Genomic DNA, 19733 nt, shown 5'->3' on the forward strand with positions numbered 1-19733 from the left:
AAAAGACCTTCATATTCGAGCATGAATGCAGTCATTAACTATTGGCAATGGCACAGCTCCAGACCGAACACAAAGCGCTTTTTTTTACCTTCATGCTGGGGATATTGAAAAACATGACATCATAGCACAGTTAGTGCCACCTAGAGACTTTGTGTGGTACTGCAAATTGACACTTTTTGTGTACTGTAGCTAGCAGTCTGCACCACATGGTAGAACATGACACAGAACCATCGTTCTTATCTTTTTTATTCATCTCGCAACCAAGCATTCATTACGTGACACTTATAGTTCTCATATTCCACGCCCGCTTTCATGTTGTATTAACAAATATTTACACGGAAAAAAGTATTGCAACAATAATTATTCCAGATAATAACAATTAATTTAATCATAATAAATAGTCATGAGCACAAGCAGGTCATTCCATACATATAACAACACACGCACACTCACTTATTTGCACAGTAGTGTAACAAGTCCGACGTGATTTGTCAGCTGCAAATGCCCCACGAACAAGGCTCCTAAAGTGCCATTGGACTGAAGCGGTACCGAAGGATGTGGGATGCGGGTCACGGGGTTCGAGCGCTCTCATGAGGTTGACGTTGTACAATATGTTGCATTTGTTTCAAAAGATCGTGTTCAATCCGTGCGGTTGGTTGAAGCAACGCGCAGAAGAAAAGTGAGTTCATGGATCCCTAAAGTGTGCAAGCGCTTTCTCCACTCATGTTGCCCAAATGAAGAAAGAAAGTGGCCGTAAAGGGTCAGAACGGTAGCATTTTTGAATAGGTATACGTACAGTAGTAGTCATTAGGACTCGCTGAAGAATTACACATGTATAAGTCAATATAAAAGGTGCATTTTAACAATTAAATGACGTATTTTGTTGAATTAATTAATAACCAAAAACCTGAGTGAATTAACTCCATTTTCGTCATTTTAACTCCATACATGAATAAAAAATAAGATCAAATATTTGAATTAAATTGCTTCAAACTTCATTGGCATGATTTGAATTGACAGTTCATTTATTATGAGGAATTTGCGAATTGACAGGGTTACATAAAATAAGCATAGAACGCAATAAAAGTTCAGCCCTTTGATGCCATTGTCATAAAATATTGCTTAATTAGAATGCTGTATGGCATTGATCAATTTAAGTATGAAATGAGGTTGTTGTTTTTTTTTTTAATTAAGGATGATGCCCTACCTTTGGCTGTCAGCCCATCTGCATGAAATAGCATCATCTTTGTGAAAAAATGATATATTTGATGAATACATATGGATCACTATTGCACAATTTTCTTTTTTGATCCCAGTTTGTTTCTTTCATAAGGAATGAAACTCTAGAATCTAGAGTTAACAGTACATATTTCTCTCTTTCAGTATACAAGTTCAGGATTTTCCTGCTATTTTTAAATATTCAGTTGGTTGTTTTTAAAGCTGATTTGTTACTTTTTATTAGTTTACATATATATTTGGTAAATTGTTATGCTATTGATTATCATTAGTTTTCGTTTGAGATTTTGTATATGTATGGAGTGTTTGTGGAGTGCAAAAAAAGTCTGAAATTATTGCATTAGAAAGTGAACTATAATTCCCAAATGTCCCAAATGTTTGAAATTGAGCAGAAACTTTATGAAAGAGACTAATTAAAAAGATGACATTGAAGGGAATATTCACTATAGCTGCCTTTGTTGTATTTTGTGAATGAACATGTTATTTTGTTTACTTTGTTTCAGTTGTGGGTAAAACTGCAAGTGAAATGATCTGATATTAATATCTAATACGATCCAATTCCCGTTGTTTGATGTAGAAAAATGTCCCAACGTGAGAAAAACAATAATTTCAGCAAATAAATGACTGTATTGAAAAAAAATGAATCAATCATTTAATTGTAGTCATAAAACGGAAAACCACTCCAACAAAAATGGCGAAAATGGAGTTAGCCAACAGTACAGTATGTTCACCCTATTGTTGCTAACCTTTGTTTTTCTTACCTCCAACAGTGCTGGAATTTCATTCCAGGAGGAACTGTCTTTTCCCACCCTTGCATGACAGTTGTCATCCAATTTCTTGGATTTTGCATGGCGCTACAAAGAGAAGGTGATGTGTGGATGAAGAAACAATTCAGAGTTGCTTCTTCTGTGAAAATGATGCACGCGGATGCATTGTGAGTTCACTTGTTGTCGGAATGGCTTTTTGAGGCGTTTCAGTGGTGGTCAAGTGGGACAATGATGGGTGGTCTTCACACCTTAGTAGAAGGAATGGCTTCCAGTAAGCGTTGTTTTTGTACGCTCAGCCTGTTGCTATGTATACTGTTGGCCGCAAAGGGCGGCAGGCTGCATCTGACTGCACAGCGGTACCGTGTGGTCCAAACTCTGCCCCTCCACGTCCATGTCCATCAGGTTGGGCCGTGCAGCACCGCTGCCAGCGTCCCCTGATCCCAGGGGGCCCTTGCAGCTGCCGGCTAGCGACGAGCTCAGGGACCCGGACAGAGAGCCTAGCCTCCACGCGTCTGGGCGCGCCCGAGCAGGAGCGGGTCGGGGACGGGCGGCGAACTCTAAGGTTTTGGGCCGCTCCAGCGGACTAATGAGGCAGAGGGGGGCCGGCGCAGGAATGGGTGGCGCGGGGGCCTTTCGACGTTGGGGGAGAGGAAAGACTGCTGAGGGGTCCGGGAGATGCGGGATGTCTCGGGTGTCCAGCACACCTGCGATGTTACAAATCAAAGTGGGCACAGCAAGTCAGTCATGTTGCAGAAGTAGGGAACTCCGGTTCCTCCAGAGCCATATCCTGCCTGTTTTTGATGTGTCTCACATTCAACACACCTGATTGAAATGATCAGGATCGTTATCAGGCGTCCAAAAGGCTTGCCGATGAGCTGATTATTTGAAACAGGTGTGAAAGGCGAGGGTGACATCGAAAATAGGCAGGATATGGCTCTCGAGGAACCGGAGTTCCCTACCTCTTTGATATAATACCTCGTAGATACCGTACACTTGAATATCATTGACAAATTCTCTGGTTTCCTATTATCTAGGGCTGTGAAGGCAAAACAGTAAAGGACACTGACAGCATGGGAAACGAAAAGAGGGACTCGAAAAACCAACATATTGCAATATAGCAGGTTCCCTTAAAAAAATCCATCTGGCTTCTGTTCAATGTAGTGCAGAGGTTCCCTTCATGGTCTTCATCAATCGCTTTTTCAAAGTATATACTGTAACTTATTGGCGAAATATCGTTCGAGACGAGGGGCTCTGGCTTGTTAGATGACAGCTTCACGGGGATTCCTTGTCAATTAAAGACCAACAAACATTGCACCCTACCTTTGTTTGCTCGGATGACGGGTCCTCCGGGCGGGGGAGGCATGGGCACACTTCCGTCAGACGGCGTCCTCCGGTGGACAAGAGTATGCGCTCGGGGTCGTATGGCGCCGTCGGACGGGGTGCGTCTATGCCCCCTGTTGACTGCCATTGTGGCGGACACGTGGGTGGGAGTGAGCGACTGATTGGGCTCTTTCTTGAAACTCTCTGTCCGCAAGTCCAACAGCGGGTTGAGGGAGGAGGCTGCTGGGGGCGGGGCCTGCATTTTGCCCGGTGTCAACGGGTAGTCGTCCGGGTCGGAGGGGAGGAGGGACTTTGTTGAGTTGCAGTCGGACAGAGAGGACAAGGAGAGGAGCGTGACGGACGGAGAAGGGTCCAGAGAAGGCAGCATGGAATCAGCATGGCGGGAAAGGGACAAAGAAAGGTTTCTGCTGGGTGGTGATGTGCTGCGACGGAAACGTCCCGTGCGCTGAAAAAGACTTTCCTTCTTCTTCCTCTGTTCCTCTCTCACATCTTGCTCATCCTGAAGTACCTGACAAGGATGATGATACGACAATGTCATCTTTTTTTAAGCGTAACATAACGACTGTTATCCGTACTACTATTGTTATTATTGCCATTATGATTTGCAGAGTTATCAGTGCGAATCACTGATCAAGTACAGTTCAGTTGTATTTCACTTTTAAGTTGAATTTGCATTTAATCCTAAACTGTTTTGTTTTCAAACCAGGTATATTTGCATCAACAAATGACAAAAGCCACAATAAGTGAGAATAATTAATTATTTGCCAAAATGAAGACTGGCCTGTCATTAAAAAAATATATATAATTGCAGGCACAGAACAAACAAATGATTTTTGAAAAATTTCAGACATATAAGAAAAAACATTCAAGTTTTGTGGTGATGTGTAACAAAAATAATAACCTGCACACAAAACAAATAAGAAAATAGACAAAACTACACATAAGTCGCTATTTCCTATATTCTCATATATATTCTCATATATATATTATATATATATATATATATATATATATATATTATATATATATATATATATATATATATATATATATATATATATATATATATATATATATATATATATATATATATATATATATATATATATATATATATATATATATCATATTTGATTAAATTTGGAAAATTTCTGGATGAGCTCATCAAGAGCCTTAATAGTAACAAAACTAAAGGATGCATTCACACACATACTATAAGTGGACAAAGTCATTTGGATGAATACACTTTGTTCATTGGAGGGAGAAATACAACACAACTTAAATGTCTTAAGAGTGAAATAAGAATACAGTACTGTACTTCATTTCATACCATGAATATAAAAAGTCTACTCAACTCCAATCAAATGCCAGGACCAAGATAAGTCATATCTGCTGTATGTACTTACCTGCAGTCTGCCCAGCTGCAGCAAGTCTTGGCCAAGCCCCACTGAGGCCAGCAGCGAGGCGCAACCCAAAAGCAGCATGTCGCTCTTCTTCCTCTGGCCGCAGCGTCTCAGCGAGTCCTGGTGGCTCAGCGCCGCAGCCATTCCCACCGAACCCTGAGTTGAGCTGGCGCCGGATGAGCCCATGGTGGCAGTGGCTACGCCAGATCCAGGGGTGCTCCACAGCGACCCAGAGTCGTCGGCCGCCCCGTTGCTGCTGGTCTCGGAGGGCTGCAGGGAACCAGGCGACTCCTCCAACTCGCAGCACTCCTCTGACGGATAAAATGGAGGATGTGAGGGCGTGCATGTTGGTTGCGATCGGCTCTTTTAAAATTAAATAAGCAACTCACCCATCTCACTGAGGCTGGAGAAGCCCACCGTCATGGGTGCGTGCTTGGGGGACTTTCCCAGGTTTGGCGCACTGGATGACCACACTTTGCAGCCCTCACTAAGTGATTTCAATCTGGAATTAATGAATGGATAAATAAATAAATGAGTAACACAACATTTGAATTGGATCGCTACTAGTGACAATATTTGAAAATATACTGTACATAGCTATAAACACATAAATAGATACATATGTAAATGATTGCAATTAATAATCACATGTTTTACATAATTGAAACAAATGAAAAAAAAAGAAGAAAAAAAGCATTGGGTAGAAAAAAAAGAAAATAGTATAGTGTACTGTACTGCAATATGGTGGATATTAACTGGTAAGTGGATTGTAAAACTCCTAAACCACTAAATCCATATCATGATCATGTTTAAAGTGTGTCAATTGAAAATAAAACCCAACAACTTAAAATTAAATAAAATCTGGATGCATCCAAAAACCTTTAGCTTGCCTGTAATAATAAAATGAAAGTAATACCAGCAAATACATAAACACAAACTAATAATACAAGTACATATTAAACATTACAGGTAAATAATCTCAGTTTGTTTTACAGTTTTACAGACATTTCTATCCAAATACTTGAGTCCACCTACTTTTCCTCGCCTCCGACCCTCTCCCTCTGGTGAGTGGAGCTGGGCCCCCACGTGCGTCCTTTCTTCTTGCCGGCTGACATGTCTTCCTTCTTGCACACTGCGCTGCGGCCCCACGTCTTGCTGCCGTCACTTGGGGTCACTGTCTCATACAAACACATGAGGAAACACCTTAAACATGAACTACAACGTATACAAAGACAGAGTGCTCTATAACAGGGTTTTTATAAATTGTGGTACCTCTAGTCGCACTCAGGGTACAGTATGTGGCTAAGTTCTTTGCAATAAATGCATGAAATGTTTATCTTACAACCAAAAATGGGAATTATGTACAAACTAGCTCAACCTACCACACGCAAATACACATGCAAACACACTAAACATTCAATTGTATTAACTTTTAGGTACAATGTGTGTGAGGTCACCCATTTGGAAAAAAAACAAACAAACAGCATGAGTATTTTGGAATACAGAATGGAATCGTAGTCACTAAATTCGGGAAGTATTTTGTAGTTTGTTTTATTTTAAGTTTGACAACCACTGTTTTATAACAAGTAATTCTTATACAGGACTGGAGGTCATGGACTCACATCGTATGGCTCGAAGGCGAGGAATGACGCCCGGGCTAGCAGGTGGCGTGGTGCTTTCACTGCCCTGCATCTTCCTCTTGTCCACGCTGGGGGAAGCCTGTACCGTGATCTTGTGCTCAAAGCCTTAAAACACATGAACCCAATTGAATGATTATAAACGATGCTGACGTTATTTAATTCAATTCAGTTACATTTACATAACGTATCAAAATAATAAATTTGATATTAAATGAGCATTTAAAGATCATCCTTTTAGTCATCCTTCATTTGTGACAACTGTTGTGTCCTTTTGTCTCAGCAAGACAGCAGAAATAATTACACCCTGCCCAAACATGAGACATCGTTGGAAAGTCCTCTACAGAGCACAATTTACTAGGATTGCTTGAATTTAAAAAAAAAAATGTCCAGTTCAGGGGGCACAAATGAGTAGGCCTGGGCATAGGAGAATATATGAAGGCAACTCAATTTCTGGAATAAAAAAAAAATCGTGCAAAAACAATGAACTCCTTTAAAATGAACTTCAAGTAAAACTATTTGTTTCAACACAAGAAACTAAATGAAATATAAGTCAGATTTAATTGAATCAAATTAAAATGTTGACATTAAATATTTACCTATAGTCTATAATGACATAATTAAATTTAATTCTCAGTGATTCCCAGAAAAAATGACCAATTTTTGTCGTTTTTGGTAAACCGCATCAAAAAGAAACTAGGGGCGTATAATACTTGTCAGCACCCACCAGAGGGCAGGCTGATGCTGTTGCCGTCCCTGCAGAGCTTGAGCAGCCTGCTCTTTTTGAAGTGTCCCTTCCTTTTCTTCACGCTGGGCTTCTCCTGGTACATCTGGTGGATGATGATGTTGAGCTCACGCTCCACAATGTCGATCTCGCGCTCGGCCAACTCCTGCTCTCGCCTCCTCAGCTGCTCTTCTTGCTCTCGTTGCTCCTCAGCCGCCCGGGCCAGCGCCTCCTCCCAAGACCTCAGCTCCTGTTAAAAGAGATATGAGCCTTTTTTATTTTTTCTCTTTTCCCCACCTTTGTCATCACCTCTTCCGACACCTACGCCTGCCGATTGTTGCTGAGATGAGGCACGATTTTAGAAACATCCCTCCAGCGCTTACTGACTTGTGAGATTTAGGGGGTTTCGCACCTTCTCTTTGGCCCGCAGCTCATCAAACATCTGCTGGATCTCCAGCCTCCAGTCTTCCTGCAAGGAGTGAAAGGACTCCAGGGGCATCTGGAACATGGCCGACTGCTCGATGGCAAGCAGCCGCCGGTAGATGCTGGTGAAGGAGGGCCTGCTGTGGGGGTTTGGGCTCCAGCACTCTGTGAAACAATCCAAATGCACAGCTGCGTTAGCTCATGTCAGGGGGGTCAAATTTAGTTTTGTTTTGGTGGCTCTTAAGGAGACACAGTAGCAGTATGACTACAAAAAATATAACATCAACCTCCCAAAAAAAAAAAAAAAAAAAAGAAAACATGAAGGCTTTTCACCTGCCAAATCAGTCTTGACTTAAATTCAATTGGGATGAGGAGGTATGATCTTACATTTGTTTCATGCTCCAAACATAATGACAGAATTCAAACATTTCTGTGAAGAAGAGTAGACCAAAATCTTTCAATTCATCAAATTGGTATCATAATGTAGTAAATTGGAATTTTCAAAGAATTTTCACAAATGCAATTTGGAAAAAAACAAAACAACACCAAACTCTCCAGTGATTAGTTATTACTTGTGCTTGTTCAAAAATACTAAGGCAGAGGACCTTGAAAAAATAAATCGCAATATTGTGGAAAATACAAATCAGGCGGGGTTATATTACTGTTCCAAATTGCTCAGATCTACCATGATTGTAAAAGGAGGGACAAATACAGTACAGTATTACAGATTTTCTAGGAATGAGTGGAAGCAGCAGAGAGTGGACATATGGTGACCATGTCGTGCCAAACGAAGCAGACACAACCGCACACGACATGACTGTCATCACACCTTCACATATCTGCTGAAATCTGTCCAACGCCTCACTGAAATCATACTGACCCACTGAACTCCAGTGTAGGTCTTCACTTACCAGTTGATCCACACAGACATAAGGAGAGCAAAAATGAGACAGAACTCAAGACTTGACAAAAGAGGGATTAAAAGATGAACATGGATGAGATGAAGACAATGAGGTGGAAGAGAGATTTAGTAGATTGACGTTCTAAGTGAAAGACGCTCTTTTGATGAGACAGTGTAAAATGTGGCTTGAAAGAGTGCAGCTAGATTGTGAAGGCGCTTTGACTTTACTCAGGATGAGTTACTACTCACAGAGTAACACAAGTACAGTATATCAGCATAGGTGAATCGAATCAGAATAAAAACAATGAAAATATAAATACAAATACTGTATACTACCTAACATCTAACATACTGACTCTCTATTGAGCAATCTATCATTCCTAAGATGATGACTAGTTTCCTTAAACACCTTAAAAATTACGTACAACTCTGTTGAATAGAAACGATATGTATCAACAAAATAGTTACGAGTGGTTTCAGTAAAAAAAACAAACAAACAAAAAAACATGGCTAAGGATCCATCAAGCTAGTGTTAGCTAGCTGTAGCTAGTTGAATAGAAACGATATGTATCAACAAAATAGTTACGAGTGGTTTCAGTAAAAAAAACAAACAAACAAAAAAACATGGCTAAGGATCCATCAAGCTAGTGTTAGCTAGCTGTAGCTAGCTAATTCTATATTATTGTAGCAAGCTAGCAAATTTGATTGAGCTACCAAGCTCAATCTATCTAAATGTAGATAGCTAGGTCTATCTAGATGTAGCTAGCTTGCCAGTTCTTTCTATCTAGACGTAGCTAACTGGTTCGGTCTATTTAGATGTAGCTAGCTAGCTAGTTGTATCTAGATGTAGCTAGCTAGCCAGTTCTATCTAACTATCTAGGTGTAGCTAGGTAGCTAGTTACAGATTTCTAGATGTAGCTCGTTTTATCTATCTAAAGGTAGTGAGTTCTATACTGTATATATCTATCTATCTAGATGTACAGTAGCTGGCTATGTATGTATGTATGTATGTATGTATGTATGTATGTATGTATGTATGTATGTATGTATGTATGTATGTATGTATGTATGTATGTATGTATGTATGTATGTATGCATGTATGTATGCATGTATGCATGTATGCATGTATGCATGTATGCGTGTATGCGTGTATGCATGTATGTAATAATGTATTTATGATCGGGTCCTTACATCAAATAGGCTATATTGCCACCTATGCAGTGGTGAAGTGGTCCAGCTTACCTGCGAGGAGCTGAGCGAATGGTTCAGGGCATGTTGAGGGGACAGGAAGTGTTAGCTTATTCATGGCCACACCGTAAGCTACGGCCAGCGCATCTATCTCTCTGTAGGGAACCTCTCCGGTGAGCAGCTCCCAAAGCAGCACTCCAAAACTGTGACAACAGACACACACACACAACATGAAGCTCAAATGTGACACACAACAAAAAGAGGAATTTGGCACTCACCTCCACACGTCACTACTCTTGGAGAAGAGGGATAACTTAATGACCTCAGGTGCCATCCAGGCATATGTGCCCGCCGCACTCATCTTGGTAGTCTGGTGCCACTCGCGCGCCAAGCCGAAGTCAGTGATCTTCAAAGTCTTCCCGCTCAGGTCGTCACGCTCCACTGGCTCCAGAATGAGGACTGAAGGTGAGGAGGAACACACAAGACGCTTACGGTTTTGGCTTTGGTATATTTCTCAAAACAGTTATGAGTTTCTCAAAATTACATTTTGAATATTAAATTCATTATTTCACTTGTACACACCAAAGAGCTGTGTCTCATTTCTTTGAACAAGTTGCAAATAACTACGTATTTGCAAATTTCTCCTCTTATCTGAGAAATCTAAAAAAATAATGGAGAAAACTATAATATGTGACACAAACAACAAATAACTCAAATTTGCGGACTCACTGTATTGAAATCCTTATTTGGTTTGAGATTTTATTGTGACACCCATAAAGAAATAACAGTTTGAATGTGAAAAAAATGCTGGAGTGAGCTAGATTTGAACTCCGGGCTCTGAATTGTGAGGTGGGTGTGCTAACCACTCTTCCACCGAGCCACCTGAGTTGATTCATGTAAAAAATAGATTAAATAACACTAATTAAAATTTAGAAAATGATACTATCCATCCATCCATTTTCTATAGCCCCTTATCCTCAGTAAGGTCACTGGCACTGGCGTTCCAGTTGTAAAATGATACTAAAGAAATCAAATAAAATTCAAGTATTAAAAAAAAAAGGAAACTGAATGGAAATGCCCTTTATTCCACCCTGCCCCTCATTTTTTGATAGGAAAATTAGCCCTTCATTATTGTATTCAGAAAATAAGAAAAATGACAAAATGGAATGTAAAGAATTAAAGAGTTTGTGCAATTATCTTTTGCTTTAATTCAATGAACATTGTGCTGTCCTTTGTGGTGTGCGTCTTAGCCATATACTGTAGATAAACAAGGAAATTAAGACAGGCTTAGGAAAATTACAGTTCTTTACAGAGGAAAGAGGACATATGCATCCATCCATTTTCGACACAAGTGTTGGACAAGTGGATATAGAAAAGGGGGGATCACACTGAACTGGTTGCCAGCCAGAATGACCACTCACACTCACAAACACACCTCATGACAATTTGGAGTGGCCAGTGCATGTTTTTGAGGAAACCAGAGCACCCAAAGAAAACCCATGGGGAGAACATGAAAACCCCACAGACGAAGAACGGAGCTAGAATCAAACTCGAGACCTCTGAACTGTGAGACGGACGTGCAAACCACTCTTCTACCATGCATATATGAAGAATATATGGTGTTTCTCCACCATTTGAGCTAAAAAATTATTTTATTACATTGCAACATACTATTCATTAACCCATCTACGGTATTTTGCTTTTTTTTTTTTAGCATTAAGCTAAATAGACTTTCCTCAGGCAATGAACTGGTTGCTGTTAAAACAGCATGTAATTCTCTTTGTTTTATGGTTAGTTTGACAGGAAATTTCAATTGGCCATGCGCATTCTGTTTTTGATTAGATGAAAATTATTCAAATGTATCACTATGTATACATAAAGCAACAAATCTATCATTAATAATAATGCGGATGCAGTACAATACTGCACAGCAAATGACAACCACAATAATATGGGGTTTCATCTTGTGTGTTTGCATGATGTACTACCAGATTTCCCCCAGATCCCTCCGAGTCTCTCCGCCTCATAGTGTACTCCACGGAGGACTTCCTCCTCCGTTTCCACGTGTGAGCCTGCTATGGAAATATTTGGAGTGTACACACTTCGCAAGCACTGGGAGGCAGGTAAAGGCTGGCTTCTCGCTCTCACTCTTATCTGCAGGCTTATGCAAAGGGTGGCCTCTCTCTCTCACACACACACACTCACACACAAATAGCAGAATCTTTGTTTACATACACATGTTCTTCTCAAAACACACAGCAAAGCCTTTACGTGGCATAAGGTGTGTCTCTCTGTCTACAAGCTCTCAGAGAAACCTGTTTTCGTTTTTCACGGTCAAACCACAGCCAGATTATGACTCGTGAAAAAATATGCTGCATGACAAATAAAAGTAGTACATTGTGCACTTGGTGGTTTTACCAGCAGGTCATTCATTTTGATCAACAAGCAAAAACATGTTTTTGCTTGCTGATCACATAATTCCACTTGATTACGAACGACAAACTTTTATACGTTTTTGCACCTCAATATTTTTTTTTTAAACATAAACTGTGCTTAGCAGCACACTACTTTCCACCTCCTCCTCCTCATCGTCCGAAAAATCTCTCAATAAAAATATGTCTGTGATTTACTGGCTGAAAAAGCATACTTGAGTCAGCATATTTTGTTAGAATGTGATCAGTACGAACGGCAATTGCGTCAGGGTGTCAGAACCAAAATGTGCAGTCATTTACGTCTAAGAAGTCAGCACTAAAGCGCAGCTAGCTAGCGTCAAATTTCAGTTTGACGCAAGCATAATGGAGTTCGAGCCACAGGTGAACATTGGAAACAGGTGCCGTATGTCAATACTAGCGAAATTACGTCGTCTACAGTTGCAGTAAAAAGGCTAGTTAAGTTGTTACACCGTGACACGTTGCGTACTTCAAAATAAAAGCACTTCCAGGCATTCACGCCCATATATTATTTGGTAAACTAAGGTTTATTTTGAAGTTGGCCTTCTTGCTGCGATTTTGGTGTGTTTTACTGTAATCAACACATTAACAATTGTTGCTGGGATCCGTTTGACATTTTTTCTGATGAGCGTACAGTCTCGTACATTAATACTGTAAGTGGGTATCTGTGGCGAGAAAAAAAATCCCTCAAGCCTTTTTTTTGAACCAAGGTACTCAAATTACTTGAGGACTCGTTTCACCCCAATCTAATTTATTAATACCAGCAAGTCCTGTGGTCACCCTTTCTATTTCATGCAAGAGACAGCTGATCTCCTCCTCCGGGCTCAACTTTTTCACTGTGTATGTATGAGAGAGAAATGTTTGCATGTTGACAAGGGTGTGTCCACCCGCCCCTTGGGTTGGTGAGGGCTGTCTCTCACAAGCACAGTGATAAAGATGGTGCATGTGCATGCAGGGAAAACTAGTAAGTTGATGGAGAAAAAGCTTATGAATGAATGTGCATGCTGTTATTGCTGTTATTTTGCACATGGAGAGAACATCTTTAACAGATTGTTCACAAGCCTCTGGTTTTGCTCATTTTATGTTTACATACAATAGAAATAAACAAATAACACTCGTGAGCATGTGAGAAGCATCACGGCATATTTTGATAGAGATTAAAATAAATACCAGCCACATTATAATGACCACAGGCACATTATAATGAAATCCAATAAGAGACATGAATCAAATATTCTGCCAATTCAACAAGAATAATGCTCCATTTTGACTAAATTAGGAGTGCACTTGTAATATTATTGTCACATTTTGCAAAGGAGAGAGCACGGTGAGATAGCGTGGAGCATATCTATCGCACAGTTCAAAGTTCTGAATTTGGAAACCCTGAAATGGTTGCCAGCCAATTGTTGTTCACGCACCCAATCACACCCAAGGACAATTAAGTAAGTCTAATACACCTGCGGAGCGAGGTGGATTTACTTGAATTTTCAATTCTTGGGTGTGTGATGTCATCTTGTTAACGTCAGAGTATTTCAACAACCAATCTTTAGGATACATCTCTCTGAAGTTAACTAATTAAAGATTATTATGGGAATATGGTAGGTGTTTTTTCTGAGTGTCTCAATTGCCTAAAATATATGGCGTCATTATTTAAATAAAAGGATTCACAGACTTGTAGTTTATGAGTGTGTAAATGATGGACACATATAACTACTTTCCCTGTTGTTTTGGCTAAAGTGCTGTGTAATCATTTTGTTGTTATGGTAACAAGGGCGGAGGTCACACTGGCTAAACTAGCAGGTGTGTCACCGAAAGAGAACATTCATGTTATTGTTTGCGCATTCAATTTTATGTAATGGAAGTTTTGAAAACATGAATGTGTTCCAAGATTTGGGGCAGAACATTGCTACAAAAAAGATGCTTTTCACAACAGATGACGAAAATATGCCCAGGAACATTGTTCTATTGTCTGATGTTATGAGCTGCAACATCATTTGTTTTCAAAATATTTAAAAGGCAATAACCTAAAGACATTGGAGCTAGCTTTGTTGTTCTGATGTTTTGTATTGTGTGTTAGCATTAAGCTAAAGAGCATTTGAAGGCACAGCTGTCATTTCGCATGAACACACAACCTGTAATTATTGTTGTTTTATGATTAGACAGTAAATTTCAAATGGGAGTTAACCTTTTGTGAAAAAAAATACGATCTGTCAAAATTCTGCTTTTGTATGCACAACTGTAACTTATTTTAAATGTATAGACGATTGTAATATATTAGAGACTTGAAACCTGACATTATAATTCTCTCAAAAAGATTTAACTTAGCTAAAAAGCCAAAAATATCAGGTACAATTTACAACCTTTATAACTAATATTGTGGCAGGTGAGTGTATGCAATTAGATTTGTCTCAGCACATAAACATTTGAACCAAGAATGTACGCTAGTGGTTAGATTTAGCAGCATGAAAGCGCTTGGGTTGCTATGGTGCCAACTCGGCAATTCAACAAGTTCATGTACCATCTCCCACTGTCTTACAACACTTTTCTCCATTTTATCACATCCCACTGATCACTTGACAACCAGCTCTTGTGACATGCCGACATGACAGCGTAACAATTCAACTGGAAGCATTTACACATGCAATATACAACCTAATAGTAGGGATGGGCACCTTCACTGGGGTGGGCACAATTTTTCCATTAATGCTACAAGGATGCCACACTGAACTGCACCCTTCCAAATCAGATGTATGCCAACAATAATATTTAAAGAAGGACAGAATATTATGCATCCAGCTTTTTTTTTTTTGATTGAACCAATGTTGCTTATTTGATTTTAGCTATGTTTGTTTGATTTTAATTATCAAATGCAAAAGACCCACTCGGCAAGTACAAAGGTTTTGATGCAAACATTAACATACAGTAACTTTTATTTGTTATCTGCAATATATATATATATATATATATATATATATATATATATATATATATATATATATATATATATATATATATATATATATATACATTTTTGGTTGATTATTTTGTGAGTTGAAGGCATTTCTACAACACTACATCTGATATTAATCCAAAAGACAAGAGACCAGAGATTCAAGCCCAGGTACTAATTTGTATGTTTTTCAAGTGCTTGGTTAAAGGATGATCAAAAAATGGACAGTAACATATTAAATAATTACTAATGTAAACCATTACTTTTGGTAATGAAGTACTAATCGATAACATTAACACAAAAAAATCAATTACTTGAGTCTCTTAGAATATATTAACTTACTACCTAAATCAATTTATTTAGTGCCTCAAGTTATTCAATACTTTAGTACTTTAGCAGGTGGTATTCAAGGCTGGGTAAGAAGATGAAGAAGGCGAAAGTGTTGGTGGCTTGATGGCAACAATGAAGATGATGCGCATGAAAGCAAGAGAAAACAAGGCCAAGAAAGGAGGGTGGGATAGCGCAGCTGGGAAACGGGGGCGAGGTAGAGGAGGAGTGTAAGAAAAAGACCAAATGGACGTTCGGGCAGAAAAGGGACTTGCACGGGCAAAGAAGAGGATATGAAAGAAGAGGGGATGAAAAGATGCGGCCTTGCAGAGGTAAAAGAAATGACTAGAGGGAGCGCTTTTGTCCTTCTGCAGGCAGCACATAGAAACATACGGTATGTCGTGTCTTTGTGTCTCAGTGACTCCCTCCACTTTACTTCTCCGGCCTTTCTTCACTTAGACTTAAGACCACAAACACGCAAGAAATAGGACCTTGAATGGGTGCTGAGACAAAATACTCAAGCAATAAGGTATGGTTTCACTTACTGACAGGCTCGAAGTGTGTAATCTGGACACTTGGCGAATTTCCGCAGCACCGGGTTGCAATATATAATGTTCAGGCTATCATGAAAGTACGCTCGTAGTAGTTGTTGGGACATAATCTGACCGCAAAATTGCAATACTTCATGAATTCAATCATGAACATTGTTAAGTGGTAGTAAGATACAATGATATATACATGGATCAAGGGGTGAAACCAGTCCACAAATAATTCGAGTTAAAAAACAAAACAAAACTTTGTGCCAGCAGCACTCAAGTACCCCATATAGGCGGGTGCGCGCCATTGGTTTACTTTTCAATGGCAGTTTAATAGACGAAAACAACTCATCTGACACAGTTGTCATTCCTACTGATCACTTTTTAACAAAGACTTACTCTATGCTGTTTTAGTCAGAAAAAAAATCATTACTGTGGTTCTGACATCTTTTTGTTTCACAAACCAAATGGAAAGACAACGTATTTGTCTACAATTTCAATCCAAAGACTGGAATTATCTGCAGCTAACATCTTAAATTTAGGTTAAAATGAATATCTAAAATTAAATATCTACATTTATTATTAGGTAGAAATGTATTTTATTGGCTTCTGCATCCATTGTTTTTCATTTAACCAAGCAAAACATATCTTTTCATTTTTATCTGAATCCTGATCATTTGAAGGAATTTTAAGTAAGATACCAAGTTATTTAATAGCTGCTGTCCTACACAATCGCCTCAAACTAGTGCTTCTCAATTATATTTTGCCGAGCCCCCCAAGAAAGAGAACATTTTTCATGCCCCCCCACTCGACGCACTGACTATAAATAAGATTATTATCTTTAAAAATTGTACAAGTAAACCTAAACCTGTATCATTTGTAACATCAACAAAAAAAAAAGCAATTGAAATCAACTTTCAACGACTATTCATTATTTTTTGCAGCCGTTATACGGGTTACAGATTAATCTAAAACAGAAAAAAATAACCAATTGCATCAAAGTATCTGAAACTAAAAATAAAAAATAAAAAATTGAAGAAAATTCTTATTTAATTGCAATTACACTTTACATGACAAAAACCAAGCCTTTTTTCTGGGGTCATCCGCGCCCTCCTGACATCACCTCACCCACAATTTGAATTGTACTGCCTTAAACAGTGATTGCAGTTAAAATGTTGTGATTGGATTACCGCATCTTTCCCGGTAGTGAAATGTTTCCCATCTGCATCTTGAATGTGAAACATTCATATTGTCTTCCATTGCAGTATTGTCATCATATCTTGTACTACTTCCAGGTAAACCCATTAAAGGCATCTTGTGGGTCTCTTCCCATGCAGCGTGTGTTACTGATACCCCAGTTTGACTCCACATGGACCTGCATCAGGCGCCAAGGCTTCGCTCCAGAGTGCTGTCGCTGGAGCACACTCTCACCCTGGAGTCATTCACTTTGTCTACACACAAATGCAGCTGCCAGGTTCAGGTGACTAGACCGCCCCTCTCTTTCTGAAGACATGGATTTTTTAAATAAGGAGACCTCTTCTTGGCTCTTATAGTGATGGAGTGTGTGGTGCGGGACGAGGGAAAGGACACCACTTTGAATTGAGTTCATTTATCTTAAACTCTCAATAGAAAATGGAGATAGTCCATGATGTTAGTGTGACAAATTGAGTTACTGAGAACTGACAGTGAAATACCATTTTTGTCAATGTTCAGTTAAGGATATAAATGAATAGAGAAAAGACATATTAGTTTTAGTTCCACTTTTGAAAACATAATAATACAATGTTATTGCATCCACCATTTTATTATATCAAGAAATCAAGAAAAGTTAAAAAATAACTGAAAAGAAAAACACACAATTAATTCTTGAAAACACTCAGCTGTGTAAGAAGTCATTCCAGGTAATAAATCTTCACACAGATCATAAAGGTCCATACACATTAACTGTTTCAATGCCAAACGTTATCGGAAAAGGCAACCCCTAGTGTGCCAGCCCAGCCGTTTCTTAGCATTTTCACTAATCTTTCAAGGCCAACAGAATATTTTGTGTTATGTCTATGTAAACAAGGATGGTTTCATATGAAAGATTGATTTCCACTCCTTAATTTGAAGTAAGTAAGTATGTAATGGATGTGTAGTATGCATGGCTTTCGTCCCCACCGTGAGCAACACTGTCATTCAATGGTCACAGTTCATCACCACAGAGCTCAAGTGGCTTAATGTTAAAATAATCACTAGTCAAGGGTGTCAGCTACCCTTTCATTAAAAAAAAAAAAAGATATTTGACGAGCTAGGATAAAGGCAGCATTTTGCAAAAGAGTCACTGTAGCTCAGTTTAGCATGATTTTGCTTCATATTCCAACTGCACAAAGACGGTTGGGATAGGCACCAGGAAGCCAGCAATCCTGGTGAGCATAAGTGGCTATAGAAAAGGAATGAATAGATGGATGGATTCCAATTCATGTGCTCTCAATTTGAAAATCCTATGAAAATCTGACATACCCCCTGAAGTGTGTTTACGTACCGCAAAGGGTACTTGTACCTCTATTAGAGAACTAGTGATCTAGATGACCCTAATAACAATTTCATCCTATGAAGATAATGGGTGTGATAGTTGATGTATAAATCCCCAAGACCTAATTGTGATCATAAACCTTTAAATCCCTCTTCTGCAAAAATGTCAAAACCTCATTGAGCCAAATCTAGTTCTCAGTTGCTCATTTTTTGTCCAAATGTCCCCATGCGTGTGGCTAAAGGTGCAGTTGACCAGCGGGATGCTCAGCACCCACTCTCTTTGGCCCAAGTCAAGGCTTGCCGTGCCAGGCTGCTTGCAAACAACAACAATGACCCTCTAATAGAAGAGTAAACACACTAATAGGTGCAACAAAGATAGAGTATGTGAACGATTTTGAGAAGTCTTCAACGAAGCAATCCAACGGTCCTACCCTTGTCATTTTAATACATCAGGAATCGTCTGGGTCCGGATTTGGATTGTTGACCTACTTTTGTACGCCCATCAGAGTTGGAGACAATCAAATAAGTTGGAAAAACGTCACTTCTTGTATTCTAGATGTTGAATTTAGGCATGCATTGTATCACCTACATTTGCATTGCACATGTTTTATCAAGTTATAACCACAGCTTCGCATCTGTTGTATTAATATGCATGTGGGCACATCAAAAATGGAGCATGAGAATGGAAGCAAATGTGTGTCACAATTCTTACAGGTCCACAGAGAGTCTAGTATGCACTGCAATGCGTAAAGAGAGAGAGAGAGAGAGAGAGAGAGAGAGAGAGAGAGAGAGAGAGAGAGAGAGAGAGAGAGAGAGAGAGAGAGAGAGAGAGAGAGAAGAGGGATTTTTTTTTTGTTCCAATCAAATGTTTATTGATCAGTGGAGAAAATAATCATGGTCGGTGTGCACCCGTGTGTGTGTGTGTGTGTGTGTGTGTGTGTGTGTGTGTGTGTGTATTGTGTTCTGCTCTGGTGCTCTTGCGGCCAATGACTGAGATCACTGTCACTACAATATGACAATAATTGATGTGACTCAAACATCTTTTTAAAGTCTGCTTGTGTTCACACAGTGACAAACATCAAGACAAAGTGCACCGATAACGCAACTTGTGAAACTCTCATGTTAGGCCAACATAGCACTGATGCTGTTGTCTTCATTGTGTGACAACATTACATACTCTCCCCTCCAAATTATTGGGACTGGCAGGGCCATCGGTTTTTCTTTTTTACTGCAGACTGAAAATAAATACAACTGAAGTCATATTGAAAAGAGGTGTCCATTTTTTTTTTTACTGAGGACCTAACAAGGAAGCAGGGAGAGCAGCCCCTTTTGTTT

At 39.3% G+C, this 19733-nt stretch overlaps 1 protein-coding gene across 1 annotated transcript in view; it reads right to left on the minus strand.

Moving 5' to 3' along the window:
- Positions 1-228: 228 nt before the first annotated feature.
- map3k10 (mitogen-activated protein kinase kinase kinase 10) overlaps positions 229-19733 on the minus strand; it is a 28813-nt gene continuing 9308 nt past the window's right edge. Inside the window, exons 2-11 of the mRNA XM_088428162.1 lie at positions 9900-10080; positions 9676-9824; positions 7521-7696; positions 7112-7358; positions 6370-6492; positions 5783-5921; positions 5137-5249; positions 4751-5058; positions 3324-3852; positions 229-2707 (exon numbers count right to left, since the gene is read on the minus strand). Of these exons, the coding sequence (XP_088284288.1) occupies positions 2307-2707; positions 3324-3852; positions 4751-5058; positions 5137-5249; positions 5783-5921; positions 6370-6492; positions 7112-7358; positions 7521-7696; positions 9676-9824; positions 9900-10080 (2366 nt within the window). The 3' untranslated portion in view covers positions 229-2306. The remainder of the gene's footprint in view (positions 2708-3323; positions 3853-4750; positions 5059-5136; positions 5250-5782; positions 5922-6369; positions 6493-7111; positions 7359-7520; positions 7697-9675; positions 9825-9899; positions 10081-19733) is intronic.

Source organism: Hippichthys cyanospilos, chromosome 11, assembly GCF_059441005.1.
Source record: "Hippichthys cyanospilos isolate Australia breed blue-spotted pipefish chromosome 11, RoL_Hcya_1.0, whole genome shotgun sequence".
Lineage (NCBI taxonomy): Eukaryota > Metazoa > Chordata > Actinopteri > Syngnathiformes > Syngnathidae > Hippichthys > Hippichthys cyanospilos.